The 15,905-nt window shown below is 39.9% G+C and overlaps 1 protein-coding gene across 1 annotated transcript in view; it reads left to right on the top strand.

Moving 5' to 3' along the window:
* Nucleotides 1–15,905, top strand: part of SPAG17 (sperm associated antigen 17) — a 126,373-nt gene that overhangs the window by 95,098 nt on the left and 15,370 nt on the right. The window contains exons 28-37 of the mRNA XM_045586966.1: nt 1,308–1,467; nt 4,654–4,871; nt 5,603–5,729; nt 7,163–7,317; nt 7,836–8,024; nt 10,293–10,438; nt 10,547–10,677; nt 12,215–12,342; nt 14,077–14,259; nt 15,423–15,536. Of these exons, the coding sequence (XP_045442922.1) occupies nt 1,308–1,467; nt 4,654–4,871; nt 5,603–5,729; nt 7,163–7,317; nt 7,836–8,024; nt 10,293–10,438; nt 10,547–10,677; nt 12,215–12,342; nt 14,077–14,259; nt 15,423–15,536 (1,551 nt within the window). The remainder of the gene's footprint in view (nt 1–1,307; nt 1,468–4,653; nt 4,872–5,602; nt 5,730–7,162; nt 7,318–7,835; nt 8,025–10,292; nt 10,439–10,546; nt 10,678–12,214; nt 12,343–14,076; nt 14,260–15,422; nt 15,537–15,905) is intronic.

Here is a 15,905-nt window from a genome sequence, read left to right as displayed (position 1 = left end):
AAGAAGGGAAAGGGGTTCTCAGTGAAAAATATAGCCATGTACCCCAAAATCATTTCTCTCTCCCTCTCCCTCTCTCTCTCTCTCTCTCTTTCTCTCTCTCTCTCTCTCTCTCTCTCTCCTCCAGCCCCCAAAAGTCAATAAATTAAAAGTTGTTAAAAATTGCTATGGAAAAAATAGAGTTCTTACGTATGAAAAATAACAATTGTGAAAGATGTGGGGGGAGGCTGGATTATGAAGAATAGAAAAGTTAAGACATTCCAAATGAATCTATATGATAAAATTTCCAGAAGGGGAAAATAATGAAAAACAATATAGTAAAATTTCCTAGAACTTAAAAAAATACTTTATATTAAAGAGGACTACCAAGTACCAATCAGAATGATATTGTTCAAAGATTATTTAGATACAAAAGGCCTGATGCATGAAGATTCGTGCAAGAATGGACCTTCCTTCCCCTGGCTGCTGGCACCGCCTTCTCTCTGGCCTGAGCCACCTTTCCACCTTCCCATACTGCCCAGAGGCCCAGAGTGGCAGAGGTGGTGTGGAACGCCTGTGTCGTCGCCATGGTGTCCCACCCTGCCTCTGGCCACTCAGAGCCTATTTATGCAAATCAACCCGCCATCTTTGTTGGGTCAATTTACATACTCCTGATTGGCTGGAGGGTGTCGCGGGGTATGGTCAATTAGCATGTTACTCTTTTATTAGGTAGACGCCATAGTATAAATTTAGGACTGCATAGGTAGACAATCCCAAAAGCTTCCTGAGGAAACTAGTTACATCTAAAAGAATTAAGATGGACTTCTTATTAGCAACACTTTCAGTTCTTATTCTGTTGTTTGGGAGGCTATCAATACTGGTACTGGATAGAGTATGTATCAATAGTGCCTCTGGATATAACATATACTAGATAGATACTGATAGGAACTAAGCATTTTAATATGTGATAAAGTTTTAAATGTAGTCAGAAAAATTGGAACTGGATAATTTCCCAATTACATAGGGGAAGGGTGAATAAGGGGAAAACATTTTTAAAAAGTCAATCTAATAAAAGACAGTAAATGGAAAGAAAACAAATAGCAGAGAAGGTAATGAAAAGCAAAGTAATATGTTTGTGCTGGTTATTAACCTGTAGACTCTGAGTTCCAAATCGACCCTTCTGTCAGATGTTTTGTTATGCTGAGTCTGGAAGTCTGCAAATAGCATTTCTGAGGATTCATTTTAACCTATGTCAGCTTCACACACACTGTTAATTGTTAACCAGACTCTTCCTTGCTTCTGAGAATGCTGGATTTATGCTTTTCCTTCAGATTCTTTTTGCAGATGGCGCTGTAAGCAGTAGTCCCGATTCAGGGCCTGTTTGTCCTCCTATTGAAATGTCAGTAACTCCTCACAGTGGAGACTTGTTCGACGTGATTTCTCAGCAAAAGTCAGAAACAGGACCATCAGAGATTGTCATCACAAAGAAAGGTAAGAACCAAAGCCTTCACAGTGGTTTTAATAGATTTTAAAATACAGAGTGGAGCAAAAGCAGGTTACAGTTGTTTGTATGGAAAATAATACAATAATTTAAAAATAATAATACAATAATTAATAAACCTACACTAATAAAAGAGAAAGATACAAATTGGCCATGCCTCCACAATACCCACCAGCCAATCAGGAGTGGGTATGCAAATTAACCCAACAAAGATGGCGGGTTAATTTGCATGTACAGGCACGGGGCAAAGACTGAAGACTCCAGCCTGGGTGAAGACTAAAGACTGAAGACTGAAGAGGCTTAGCTTCTCCTTTGCGGCCAGAACAGAGAAGCTAAGCCTTGCTAAGGCTGGAGCAGAGAAGCCTAGCCTCCAGGCTTGGCTTCTCTGCTGCGGCCGGGATGAAGGCCTGGGACCCGTGTGCTGGAGGAAAACCAGTTCCAGCAGCCAGGGGAAGAAAGGCCTATTGCACTAATCTTTGTGCAACAGGCCTCTAGTAATAATATAATAGTAAACTTTGTTTTGCATTCTCATAACTGTAAACCCTCCTATGCCCTACCCTGTATTAAATCAGCTAATTCTCATATCAACCTTATGAAGTACATATTTTAATAATCCCAATTTACAGATGAGGAAACTGAGACACGAGACACAGAGCAGTAACTTCCTTGAGGTCTCTTAGCTAGTAAGTGGTAGAGCTGGGATTTGCATCTGAACAGCTAACCCCTGATCCACATCATCTTTCATGTGTTACAATTTTTTCTCAATTTCTAATAGGCTTTTAATGATCTGAGACCAAGATTTACTTAGTCTTTTTTTTGTCAGTTTCACACATCTCATCATAGTGCCCTGTAATCTTGGTTGGAAGCCAAGTGAATTCCTTTTTCAGTAAATCAAACTTTAGTGAAGCAGAGTTTCCTTTGGTAGTAGCAGAAGGCCCCTGGTAGAAGGGAACTGGAAGGCTCCCCATGGCTTCCAAACTTCCCAGCTCAAGGGCTCCCTCTATTGTTGACTTGAGGACTTGGTGTACAGGTGGTCTGTGTAGCCTCTTCTCTAACTGCCCACCTGGTTCCAAAAGGCTTCTGCCTCCAGCAGGTGTACTCCAGGTTTCCTCACAGCCCTTCCATCAGGGTCCACGGTCGGCAAACTGCGGCTCTCAAGCCACATGTGGCTCTTTGGCCCCTTGAGTGTGGCTCTTCCACAAAAATACCACGGCCTGGGCAAGTCTGTTTTGAAGAAGTGGCGTTAGAAGAAGTTTAAGTTTAAAAAATTTGGCTCTCCAAAGAAATTTCAATCATTGTACTGTTGGTATTTGGCTCTATTGACTAATGAGTTTGCAGACCACTCATCTAGGTCAATGCATTCACTTTTCTTTTTTTTTTAACTAATGTGTTTTTAGGGAAATTTTAACTTTACAGAGAAAAGTGAGCAGAAAGCACAGTACAGGGAGTTCCCATATACTTCCTGCCTTACAATATTCTCTATTTTTAAGGTCTTGAAAGTATAGTATATTTGTTACAATTGATGAGGCAGTATCGATACATTATTATGAACTCAGGTCCTTAGTTTTCAGTGAAGTTCACTTTTTGTGTTGTACCGTTCTGTGAGGTTTCAGAGAGGAATAAGGCCATGAATCCACCATTAGAGGGCACACAGCAAGTTTCATCACCCTGAACATCCCCTCTGCTGCACTTCCTCATTCTTCTCTTCTCCTCCACCCTGAACCATCCCTCACAACCACTTTTCATTGTCCCTGTAGTTTTACATTTTCTAGAAGGTCATATAGTTGGAATCCTATAGTATGTAACCTTTTCAGATTGGCTTATTTCAGTTAGACGCATACATTTAAGGTTCCCTCTGGGTTTTTCATGGCTTGATAGTTCATTTGTTTTAATTAACAGAATAAGAGTCTGTTATATAGATATGCAGAATTTTTTTTTTTATCCATTCATGTTTTGATGGATATCTAGGGTGACACAAAAGTAAGTTCATGGTTGTTCATACAGAAAATAATTTAGTAATTAGTAAGTTAATGTCATAAGAATAAACTCTGTGTTTCACATGCTCACAGCCATAAACCTCCTTTTGCCCTTCCCTGGATTGCTGATGTCCAGGGTTTTGGCAATTGGGATGAAGCTGCTTTCACACTTTGCATGCAGGCTTTTATATGAACACTAGAGGCCTGGTGTATGAATTCATGCATGGGTGGGGTCCAGCCAGCCTGCTCTGATCTGAGTTGAGGTACTGATCAGGGATGGGGCCTGCCAGGGGGAGGGGCCGAGGGCAGTTGGCCAGCCTGCCCCTCCCTCTGGTCAAACTCCTGGTCAAGGGGACAATTTGCAGATTAGCTTTTTATTATATAGGTAGGATGTTTTCAGTCATTTAAATAAATATCTAGGAGCATATTCTGTATATGTTGAGCTTTGTAAGAAACTGCCAGACTGTCTTCCAAAGTGGCTATATCATTTTTGCATCCCCACCAACAATGATTAAGAGCTCCTGTTGCCCACATTCTTGTCAGCATTTGGTGGTGTCACTTTTTTTGTTTTTTGTTTTTTGTTTTGGATTTTACCCATTCTAATTGGTGTGTAGTGATATTTCATTGTTGTTTTAATTTTAATCCCTAGTGATATGTTTATTTACTAACCATATATTGCCTTTGGTGAGGTGTCTATTGATACATCTTGCCCATTTTTAAATTGGGTTGCTTTCTTAGATGCATCCATGATTAGGTGTTGTATTTTACCAGCACTTCCTAAACCTGTCATGAAAGGACTGACCCCTGGCACATTCGAAGTCTTTCCTCTGCATTTCGCTCAGGATCCTGCTCCATTCATCTTAGAAACTGCCCACACAAGTTTGAAATTGAAAAGTGTGATCCAGGAGATATAAACAAGACTCAAAGTGTACAGAAATTGGCCAGAATAAGTATGATGTCATAGAGAGTGAGTTGTATATATGCACATGTGTATTTGGAGGAAGGTGATGAGAATCCAGCCAAAGTTCAAGTACCAAGATTAGGATATTCATGACCTTATATTTTTGTAATTTGAGAAATAATATAATTGAAGAATACTACAGTACTTAGCATTTCTGTGCCATAATGTTTTTTTTTACTGAACCAAAAAACGAATGATTCATATAGTTGTTGTGTTTGATTTTACTTAAACTTCTGCAGGAAAAGGTCACAAAAATCAGTCCTCAGTGTTACACAAGAGTGAAATCCATGAGCCTCCCACAGAAACTGTACACACCGTGACTCCTATAGAGACTCATGTGGGCATCTGGTTTACAACCACACCTGAAGGGAACCGGATTGGCACCAAAGGATCAGAAAAAATAGCAGACTTGGCACCATATTTATCCTTTCAGGCCACAGATCCTGTCACTGGCACGGTATGACAAACTGTTTATATTGCAAAATTGCCTACATCGTGAGAATTTTGAAACACTGCATAGAACAGTGCCTGGAAAATAGTAAATTTTCAATAACAATTTTTTGAGTAGCTAATAGTGGGTGGGTTGGTGAGTAGGTGGGTATGTGGGTGGATGGGTGGATGGAAGGTGGATCTTTCTCTCCAAATCTAAAAGCATTTTGCCATTTATTTGACCAGCATAGAACATCATATAACACTAATTTTTGAAATGGAGACAGGTCATGAATTTTCTATACTACTCTTAAAACATATGATTAATAATGTCATATATTTCCTTATGTTGAATGCATTTGTGTATATGCCTTACCTCATAGAAATAAGGGCCTATGCCTTATTCTTACTTTTGTGTGCACCTATGTGAGTAGAAGGAATTTGTTCATGATTCTTTATTTCAAAGAATTTAATATATTTAAGGAAATACTCACATTAAAAAATTCAAGCCGAAACTGGTTTGGCTCAGTGGATAGAGCGTAGGCCTGCGGACTGAAAGGTCCCAGTCAAGAGCATGTACCTTGGTTGCGGGCACATCCTGCCTTCCAGGTTTGTTGTAAAGGTCAGACCAAATAGATAAGATAAAGCTCCCACTTACAAATACATCACCAAGCATTGATGGTATTCCCCAGGGTGTGAAAATGAGCACCCTTGGGATTGGCCGCTGACCAAACGAGATGCTTGCCTTTGTGCGTCCAGGTTATGACCACTCGGGAGGACAAGACAGTCATCGTGGAGAAGCAGGATGGCACGCGGATAGTGGACCACGCCGATGGGACCAGAATCACAACCTTTTACCAAGTTTATGAAGAGCAGGTTCCTTTGGGTAATCAAGAAATAAGTATGCTTTTATTTTTTCCAAGTGCGTGACAATTTTATAAGTCTCTAAAATTTGATAGGCAGATGGATAGCAGCTCTCGTTCACGCATGGGTAGTAATAGTGGCTTTTCCATTTTCATCTCCAAAAACTTATAGTCTGCTTTGGTGACAACTAAAAGTTAATAATCATGACTCAACTGTCCTGACAGTAGCTCTCAGACTTGATTTCTTAGCTCTTTAAGGAATCAAATTTGAATAAATAGTGAACTCAGCGAGGCCCCCCGTTCAGTTCCGACCCATACCTGTCTCCCAGAAAGGCTGCAGCTGCTAAGCATCTGGCACCTGTTCAAAGACTCCAAACCCCTCCCAGCCTTTCTAACCTACATCTGAACAAGATTTTTAGAGAAAAGTTATCCCCCGACTCTCTTTTCTTTAATCCCAGAGTTTATTTGTTTCATGCATTAAATTCTTCATTGCCAAATTAAGTGCAATAAAATTGACAAGTGTGAGAGAAGCGGAGCCTTTATGTCCCTAAAGACAGAGTAATAACTAAGAGTCACTTGGGAGGGCAATTAAAAATATCTAGGAAATTGAAAAGGTATCTATCATAGGATGCACTAACTTCACTCCTGGGTAAATATAGAAAAACACTCTATGCATTTATACAAGGAAATAGGTGCAGGGTGCTATTTACAACACTGAGTATAATATTAAAATATTGGAAAGCATGAATGTCCATCAACAGCATAACAGAAAAATTACATGTGGCATATAATTACAAAGGAAAGAAGTGCACACACAATATACATGTACACACACATAGGTATATCAAGATGGCTAAAGTTCTCAAAACAAGGCTAAGTAAGAAAAGCAGTTGCAGAATGATACAGAATAATATATATATATATATATATATATATATATATATATACACACACACATATATATATGTGTGTGTGTGTGTGTGTATGTATATGTATATGTATATTGCATGCCAATTTAAAGCATGCAAAATATTATACATTGTTTTTGGTACACATATTTATCTAAAAGTATACAAATGGATTGCAAGAGAAGGGAATAAACTGAGAATAAATTCTTATGTACATATTAACAATGTTGAAGCAAATATAGAAGAATATTAACAAGTGCAAATGTTGATTGAGTAGTTATGCTTTTCTTGATGTTTTCAACTTTTCAAAATAAAAAGAGTAATGAGAATTAAATGGCACACCACACTAGGTCAGAAAAGTTCCTCTGGGAGCATTGCTCTACGTTGCCGGGGAGGGGCCTAGGCATTCCTGCTTTGCGGAGTGAGCTCTCAGCACTCAGTCTCAACTTCCGGTCCAGGCAGCAGGGAGACAGGAGCAAAATCAGCAGATAGCTTGTTTCCCTATGTGCGCATGCTCTCATATCTGCTTACCATACATTTGCCCACAGATGATGGTCTTCAGACTGTCACCAGGCAGGTGAAGTGCATGCGGATAGAAAGTTCACACTATGCCACTGTCATCACCAACTGCGAGGACAGTAGATGTTGTACTACCTTTGGGGATGGGACATCTGTTATTGCAAAGCCACAGGGAACATACCAGGTAGGTCCTGGGCGGGGGGGGGGGGGGGGGGGGGGGGGGGGGGGGGGGGTGTTGGAAGGGCGAAAAGGAGTGCCAAAGGTAAAAGTCCATTCAACTAAGAAAGCCCACTGCTCCAGGTCAGTGAGCATGCCTGCCATGTGGACCCTCTTAGAGATGTCTCCTGCCCAAGATTATAAAGGGTTCATCAGTTTGAACGGGGGCACATGTTTCTGCTTCAGTAAAATGTTTTTATTGTTTTATATTAAACATCTGAAATAAGGTGCATCAATTATTTGAAAGAAATAGTGAAATAGCTAGATGAAATATGAGAACTTGGGACAAGTTAGATGCTAATTTTTCAGTGTACCTCCTGATCAGGTAGTCCTTCCCAATTCTTAAGTCCTCTCTTGGATTTCCTTCCTGGAAATACAGTTTGTGGCAGAGATCTGTGAATCATTTTTGTCCTAAAATTATCCTCCAAAGTCCTCAATTTGGTTAAGAAATTTTGAATAATTTCTCTCTTTCTGATACCCTTCTAGGTGTTACCTCCAAACACAGGCTGTCTCTATATCAATAGGGATTGTTCGGCTATCTATTGCCATGAGTCGAGCAGTGATATATACCATCCTTTCCAAAATCGTGAGCAGCTGAGAGCTAGCATGTACGTCATGAAGCACACCTCAGAGGTTATCTGTCAGGTCCTGGACCCGGAGGGAAACACCTTTCAGGTAAAATGTATCATTAGTTTGGAAAGAGAGGCTGTGGCTTTGCTTTTAGATATTACATATGAGAGAGCCTCCATGTAGCTTTTTACCTTAGCAGCTTCAGGGTGAGTCATCAACTACCTGTCAATACTTTGGGCAAGCGGTAGTGAATGTCAGTATCTCTGATTATCAAATGTGCTTGCATAGGGGATAGAAAGCCCAGCTATGGGGATGGTAGAAAATGCTAAAGCCAAGTAATTAATTAGAACAGAGTGGATGAAACAGTGGATAAAGCTAAACATCTATAAACAATGCCAACACAAAGGGATGGTGTGGGAGTGACTGGTTTGTGTCCAGAGTAAAGTAAGAGCAAAGGCATGGACAGCAGGCATTTTAAAAGAGAATCCATGGTGAGCATTTCAGTGAGTGAGGATTCTGTGGGGATGAAGATAGGGAGGGGGATACCTGGAGGGGAGTTTAGCTACTCATACAGAACTCTACCTTCTGCTTCTCTGTCCCTCAAAACCACAATTACCCTCTTAGCTCTAGGCCAGGCATTGGCAAACCCTGGTCATTTGTTTGTATGAGCTAAATATTATTTTTATATTTTTTAGCGGTTGGGAAAACATCAAAAGGAGAATAATGTTTGTTGACACATAAAAATGACAAGAAATGCATATATATAATATATATATAATGCCTGTGACCTTTATATATATAATGCCTGTGACCTTTAAGACTGGTCCACTAGTCAGTATGATGTGATGATGTGCACTGATATGCACTGACCACCAGGGGGCAGGCAGATGCTCAATGCAGGAGCTGCCCCCTGATGGTCAGCGCACTTCCACAGCCAATCTCCCACAGTCTCTCTCCCCAGCTGGCTGGCCCCAATTAGCCCCATTGGGGACAAGGTGAGACAGCCCTGATTAGCCCCTATCTCTGGCCAGCCTGAGGGACCCCACCTGTGCACAAATTCGTTCACCGGGCCTCTAGTCGCTATATAAGGTTTTACTAGAATGCAGCCATGTTTACTGGCCCATGGCTCCTGGGCATGGAAGGGTAGAATTGAGTAGTTACAGCATAGGCTCTATGGCCTACAAACTCTAAAGTATTTCATATCTGGCCCTTGGGGTGGCGGGGAGAAGGTTTGTCATCCACTCCTTTAGGCATTTATCTTTTTATTTTCACCCCTCACCCAAGAGTGGAATTTTGTATGTTGGTGGTGAAATTATTTTAGATTGAAATCATACCACGGACACAGAGTCCCCAACTTTGTTTTGTTATGCAGACAAGCCCTGATCCAGTTTGGGTTTTTGTTGTTGTTGTTTTTTTGTACTAAGTAAATAAAGCTCTTCACGGCATGAGTTCAAGCTCCTAACAAATTTAAGTTTACAATGAATTGAAATTGAAATTGAAAGCCCAGACCTTCTAGGTTGAACACATGTGTCATCAGGCCAAGCCTTCTTCTAGGTGTTGATGCTCTTCTTAGCCATTCTCTACGGTAGTCTTTCAGCCTGGACGTCACTGCTTCCTGGAAAAACCCAGGCCCTATCTAGATAGTAGTGAGGGTGAGCACATTTCCCCTAATATCGCTACTCAATCTGTTTCCCTAGGTACTCTATGCATGCATCTTCTTCTGTGCGTGGAGTCACAGAATATAAACCTCTTCCATGCTATCACTCTTTCAAGACAACTAGCACATGACCTGCCTTTCCTCCATGTTTAAATCCCAGTTCCTTGAACTGATCCTCAGAAGATAAGGTTTGGAGTACCCTGCCTTCATAGTCACCTTCCTCAGGGTATTTCTAGTTTTTCTAGTTTGTTTTCACAGTGTAGATGTGGTTTGTGAGTGAGCATGTGCTATTAGGTTTTCACTTTTATGCAATCTGTACTTAGTGAGAAATACCTTATCTTTATATATAAAAGCCTAAGCAACTGTTATGACTGAATGACCAGAACAACTGGTCAGTCAGTTGCTGTGACCCACACTGACCACCAGGGGGCACAGATGCTCAATGCAGGAGCTGCTTCCTGGTGGTCAGTGAGCTCCCACAGCCAACTTCCCACAGTCCCTCCCCCTTGCCAGCCAGCCCATCCCCACCCCCCCTAGGCTCTGACCGCTGGCCAGGCTGAGAGACTCCACCTGTGCATGAATTTGTGCACTGGGCATCTAGTAAATAAATAAAAATCCCTGATTTTCTGAGAATACAAAAAATCATCTATTTTCTCAAGTGTGATCAGCAGAAATGTATGCTTTATGGCATTTTTTTATGGCACTTTGTCCCTTAGGTCATGTGCGATGGTAGCGTATCAACTATGGTACCTGAAGTCAATTTGGAAGATCATTTAGATGCAAGTCCTGAAGGCTACGATAGTTTATCATCTGCTCACCTTCATAAGAATCATCTGCAAATCTTTGGTGAACATGTCCCCAGGTAATAAGAGAGAAAAAAAAAATACCATGACTTTTATTTTTAATTAGGAGTTCAAGGAGCATTTTAACTGAATATGTCAAGTGATTCAATTTTTATTTCTTCAACTAGGTTTTTTGTTGTCTATGCTGATGGATCAGGAGTAGAACTTCTTCGAGACAGTGACATTGAAGAATACCTGTCCTTGGCATACGGAGAACCAACTACCGTAGTTCTTCAAGAGCCAGTGCAGGAGCAGCCAGGTAGGAGGCCTACCTGGCTGGAGCTCACTGTGTCCCTTCCCAAACGCTCACCTTTCCTAGCCAGTCCACGCCCAGGCCATCTCTCTGCTTTTTCCTTTTGCTCACTTTTCAATTCTACTTTTGACCTGGCTGTGTCAACCTATATATACAGTTATTTGTGCTCAGATCAAGATTTATCTGAGCATCAACCTATGTGAACTGTGGAGGACAAATCCCTCTCCTACCAATATGCAGATTTATATCTGTGTTTAAGTATGTTATGTGTGTACCTAGGTTCCCATTATGTGTTTGTTTAATCTTGGTAGGAAAAAAAACAAACAAAGAAAAGTGAGATATCCCCTGTAAGTTCATTTTCTGTCATTTTGAAGGTGTCACCTTAATGAATTTAATAGAATAAAAGGAGAAAGTACATTTGATGTGTGAGTTAGAAAGACAACTTGAAATATATTTTTTGTCATGTATTTATTGGACATTTATATTATTTCCAATTTCAAAAAAAGTCTGTGTGTGAGTAAAGAGACACATATTACATTAAGTTTGAACCATCAGTGTATGTAATATGTGTATTTAAACAGATATAAACTTGCATTTTATCTGTGTACCAAACTAATGTCCTAGGTCTAAGTTTATGTGGGTGTTTTAATTTTTTCTCTGGTTGGTAGGATATATTTTGTGCTGGTTTATGAACATACCTGCATCTGTGTGCAGTTAGATCTTTCAGTGTATCAGTGCACATGCTCTTTGTGAATGTGGAGAGCGGGGTGCTCTCATGGGTTATACAGTGCGTGTTGTGGAACTGTGTGAAAACAAGAATTCAAATTGCATTTAACTAGCGTCTACTTGATAACCCACCATGTGCCAAACACTGGCTATTAGGGCTACAACAGTGAGCTATGAGAGCATGGAAGGCTTCCCTGAAGACACTGAAACCATCAGCTGGTGGATAGGTAGGAGTTCATTAAGATAGGAGGGAGCGCTATCATGGAAGACAGAATACAAAGCAGGACACAGCAGGAGAAGATGTGGGGAAGGTCATAGTACCTGAAGCTCAGAAGGGACAATGGTGCAGGGTGAGGCAGGGGTGAGAAATGTTAAAGACTCAGTTTTATCCTCTGAGCAATGGGAAAATAGCTGGAATCATGGCTTAAGGTAATCAGTCACCCTGACTGCTGGGGAGGTTCACTCACAGATTAGATATGGGCAGAAAAGCTAGTCCTTGCTGCAATCTCAAATAGGATCGCTCGGAGGTGACAGTGGAGAGGGAAGAAGTGCTGAACTACAGAAATGTTTAGTGGTGGGATGGATAGAACGTGGATGTGAGTTTTGAAAGACAATGAGTACTTTCAGGTTATCTAAATACAGTCTGTAGGTCCTACAGTGACTAAAAGCTACCTTTCTTTTTAGATCCTAAGGCCCTTAAGCATCATCGCTGTGTCTCACTTATTAAATAGTAGTTGTTGAAATTAGTGAATGCCCATTGAAATCTCCAGACTATTTTGATGGAGAAGTAACCCTCTTATGACTCTCTTTCAACAAGGTGCCCTCAGCATCACTGTCCTTCGCCCTTTTTGTGAAGCATCACCATGGCTGATGAAGAAAGAGCTCGATACAGTTGTTCCTCCGAATCTTCAGTCGAGAACATGGGAGACATTCCCCCCAGTAGAGGTATAACTTTTCTGGCTGAAAAGTTACTACATTTGCATATCCATCCCTAAATGGACCAGAGTCTTAGGTCTTCTCCCATATATCCATATATTTTCATTCTTATGTAAGTTGTGAATGGGCTTATGGAATTTTATATATGAAGACTGACCAGCTAATCTGTTTTACTTCTTTTACCCTACACTGCAAGCTTGGACATATTCTCATAATATCAAAATATTTACTCTAAGGAACCCATGTTGCAGCTTTGCTGTCATGGAATTACTGATATGCAATTTGTTAGTTTTAATGCACAATTTTAGGTCTTTCACCCTCCTTTTTTTCTTAGCTTATTAATTCACATTAAGTTCATAAGAAAAATGTGAAGAATTATTCACAGAGATGTATAACTATAATGTTAAAAAAAATAAACATTGTAATTGGGTCACAGTAGAGAAGCCCCCATCTAAAGTTTTTTGTTGTTGTTGTTGTTGTTTTGTTTTGTTTTAAGAATGAAAGAAAATATCTTCAGTGAGAATCTTGAAGTCCTGAATATCACAAGATTTTCCATTTCATCTTGCAAGCTGTTTAAATAATATGTCCAGCTTAATGTCAGGTGTTAAATTATTAAGTCAGTGAAGGCATTGATAATATGATCAGAGAGAGATACTAGTGTTAAGTGAAGAGGATAATGTTTTGAGTTATGATTTTTGCTTTCCTGGATAATTTTGTAATAGCAGGGGCATAAATAATGAACACTTAAGGTAACAATGAGCTCCTAGCCCTATATTTTAACTTGGTGGCTATAATCAACATGGTGAATGAAAATGATCTGAATTCTAGTCCTGACTCTATCAATTATTAATATGGGATTTGGGACAAGTCACACTGGACCTTTACTTCCTTATCTAAAAAAATGAAAGGACACACTGAATGGCTCACTAAGGCTATATATCCAAGTTGAAAGCACTGCATTATGACAAATAATATGCCACATCTGAAATGAAAGAAAGCAGTTCAGTCTCTTCCTTTGCGATTCCTACAGCAAAACACCTGGTGGGAGTTGCCTAATGCTGAAAAGACGCTGATTGGTCGTCACTGACAAGGCAGTAAACACCGAATAGCAATTTAAAAGGAAGCAGCACATCAGACACACTGCAGGGCTTAGGGCATCAAACCACTCCACTCCTGAAAACAGGATAGCATAGAGGTGAGAATCCACTCTAAGGCAGACATTTCTGCTCAAGAGATCCTCAAAGATTCATGCTTATTCTGGAGTGAGCTCAAAGACCACTCACTCAAGTCTATAGATGGTTTCTCTCATTAAGTCAACATATTCATGGAACCAGAAAGTTAAAGATTGCTTTATTCCAAGTGTCTGGCTACCTGTGGGTATCAAAGGATAGTCTCATGCATTTGGCCTAAGGTAGGCTGTAGCCACGTTGCCATGGCACAGCACTGCTTGGCACTCCTTTAGGTGCCATCCACAGGACATCATGCAACAAGATTTTAAAACATGCAGATTCTCAGTAACACATATAAAGAGGAAAGCTTGCCCAGATTTGTTATCAAGTTTTCTTATACTTGTGAAACTTTTTGAGAACAATGATATTTATTTACTCTTTTTTTTGTTTGTTTGTTTGTTTGCCTATGTATTCCCTAGCAGTGGTTCCTAGCATAGTGTCTAAATTATGAGAACTCAGTTTTTTTTAAATGTTGATTTCTTGTGTGGTTGTCTTTGCTTTGTTTTGTTAATAGAAAAAGACTCCAGGACCTCCATTTGGCACTCAGATTTGGAAGGGCCTGAACATTGAGGCCAAACAGCTAGTGAGCACCCCGGCCCCGATAGTCAAGAGCCCCAGTGTGTTACAGATACGCCAGTTCATCCAGCACGAGATCATAAAGAATGAGGTGAAGCTCAAGCTACAGATTTCCCTTAAGGTAACGGAATCCAGGTAACCTAACCTGACCCAAAAGAATCAGGAACAGAGCAATCATTCCTCTTGGTTTGCCAAGGAACCTGAATGAATGTAACAGATGAGTGCCAATCTTCAGGAGGAGGAAACTGAAAGGTATAAAATGCTAAACGAGTCCCATACGGTGTAAGAAGTATTGAGATAGCAAAGATATGGAGAAGATAAGTAAGTTTTATACATGATTGTCATATAGACTCCTCACTTTTCATTATGTGGAACACTAGCCTGGTGACCTCTGGAAAAAGTAGAACTGCATATTAATCTGAAATTTGTCCATGAAAGAACACTATTTTGGTTTTTGGAAATGGCCTGGGAATTTTTTTAAAATATATTTTATTGATTTTTTTACAGAGAGGAAGGGAGAGGGATAGAGAGAGCTAGAAACATTGATGAGAGATAAACATCGACCAGCTGCCTCCTGCACATCCCCTAACGGGGATGTACCTGCAACCAATCTAAATGAACTTGACCACTTAACTAGAATCAAACCTGGAACCCTTCAGTCCACAGACAAATGCTCTATCCACTGAGCCAAACCAGTTTCAGCAGGCCTAAGAATTTTTAAATATTTAATTAGTTGTATAAATATATCTGTAACATCTCACTCCCTAGTATGTTAAATTTCAGAACAGGGATCGTATGTGCTTTGATTATGGGTCTCCGGTACCTAACATAGAACAGGGGACAATTATTTGTGAGAAAAGATCAAATATTTATGGAGAAAGTAAAGTTTGTTCCTCTTGGAAGCAAAGATATGCCTAAGCAACTTAAATTCAAAGATAGAACTATAAAGGTTGTCCCTGGAAAGGACTCTGAAGATCGTCTAATCACCTGTGTCCTTTTTATTGGTGGGGACAATGGAGCATATATAATAGTTAGAGGCCACATATCGTTATAATATCCTATGGCCATAAAGCTTTGCTTTTGTACTTTTCAGATCTTTTCTTACTAACATTTTAAAGAAAGGTCTTTCTACATAGCTTGCCCAGTAACTGTGGTGGCTGGTTATTATGAATTTATATATTCTTAATCTCTTTGTGATATTCCGAGTTGAAGTTGAATAGTTTGGTGTCTCTCTCTCTACCTTATTTCTGACTTATATTGATTCATTTTATTCTGCTAATTTAGGATTATATAAACCATATCCTAAAGAAAGAAGATGAGCTACAGGACATGACAGTTAGAGATTCCAGAACTGAGGAGGAGAGAGGCAACGCCGCAGATCTCCTCAAACTAGTTATGGTGAGACAGAAAGTTTCACACACCACTCATTGTCCCTGCTATTGTTCCACTGCTAGGTGCTCCAAGACAAAATACTATAAGAAAGAGCTTGTTTCCGCCATTTCTGTGAAGCATTTTCTCCTTCTTTATAATTTCTTATTTCTGTGGAAATCTGACTTCTTATACATTGAACTTTTCAAATTTTTTTTTTAGGCTCTTTCTTAAATCACAAATAACTCTGAAAGCTCTTAAAAGAAAAGTTTTTATTATCCTAAGAGAAATTTATATTCTTTGAAACATTGAATGAGTTAGTGAAGGAAATAGGAAGGAAGAAGAAAAGGAATTTTGTCCAACTTAAAATGATTTTTAGAAATGTGTTAAGTGAAAGAA

This window comes from Pipistrellus kuhlii, unplaced genomic scaffold (assembly GCF_014108245.1).
Source record: "Pipistrellus kuhlii isolate mPipKuh1 unplaced genomic scaffold, mPipKuh1.p scaffold_m20_p_24, whole genome shotgun sequence".
Classification (NCBI taxonomy): Eukaryota; Metazoa; Chordata; class Mammalia; order Chiroptera; family Vespertilionidae; genus Pipistrellus; species Pipistrellus kuhlii.
This window is presented reverse-complemented; position numbering and strand designations above follow the sequence as displayed.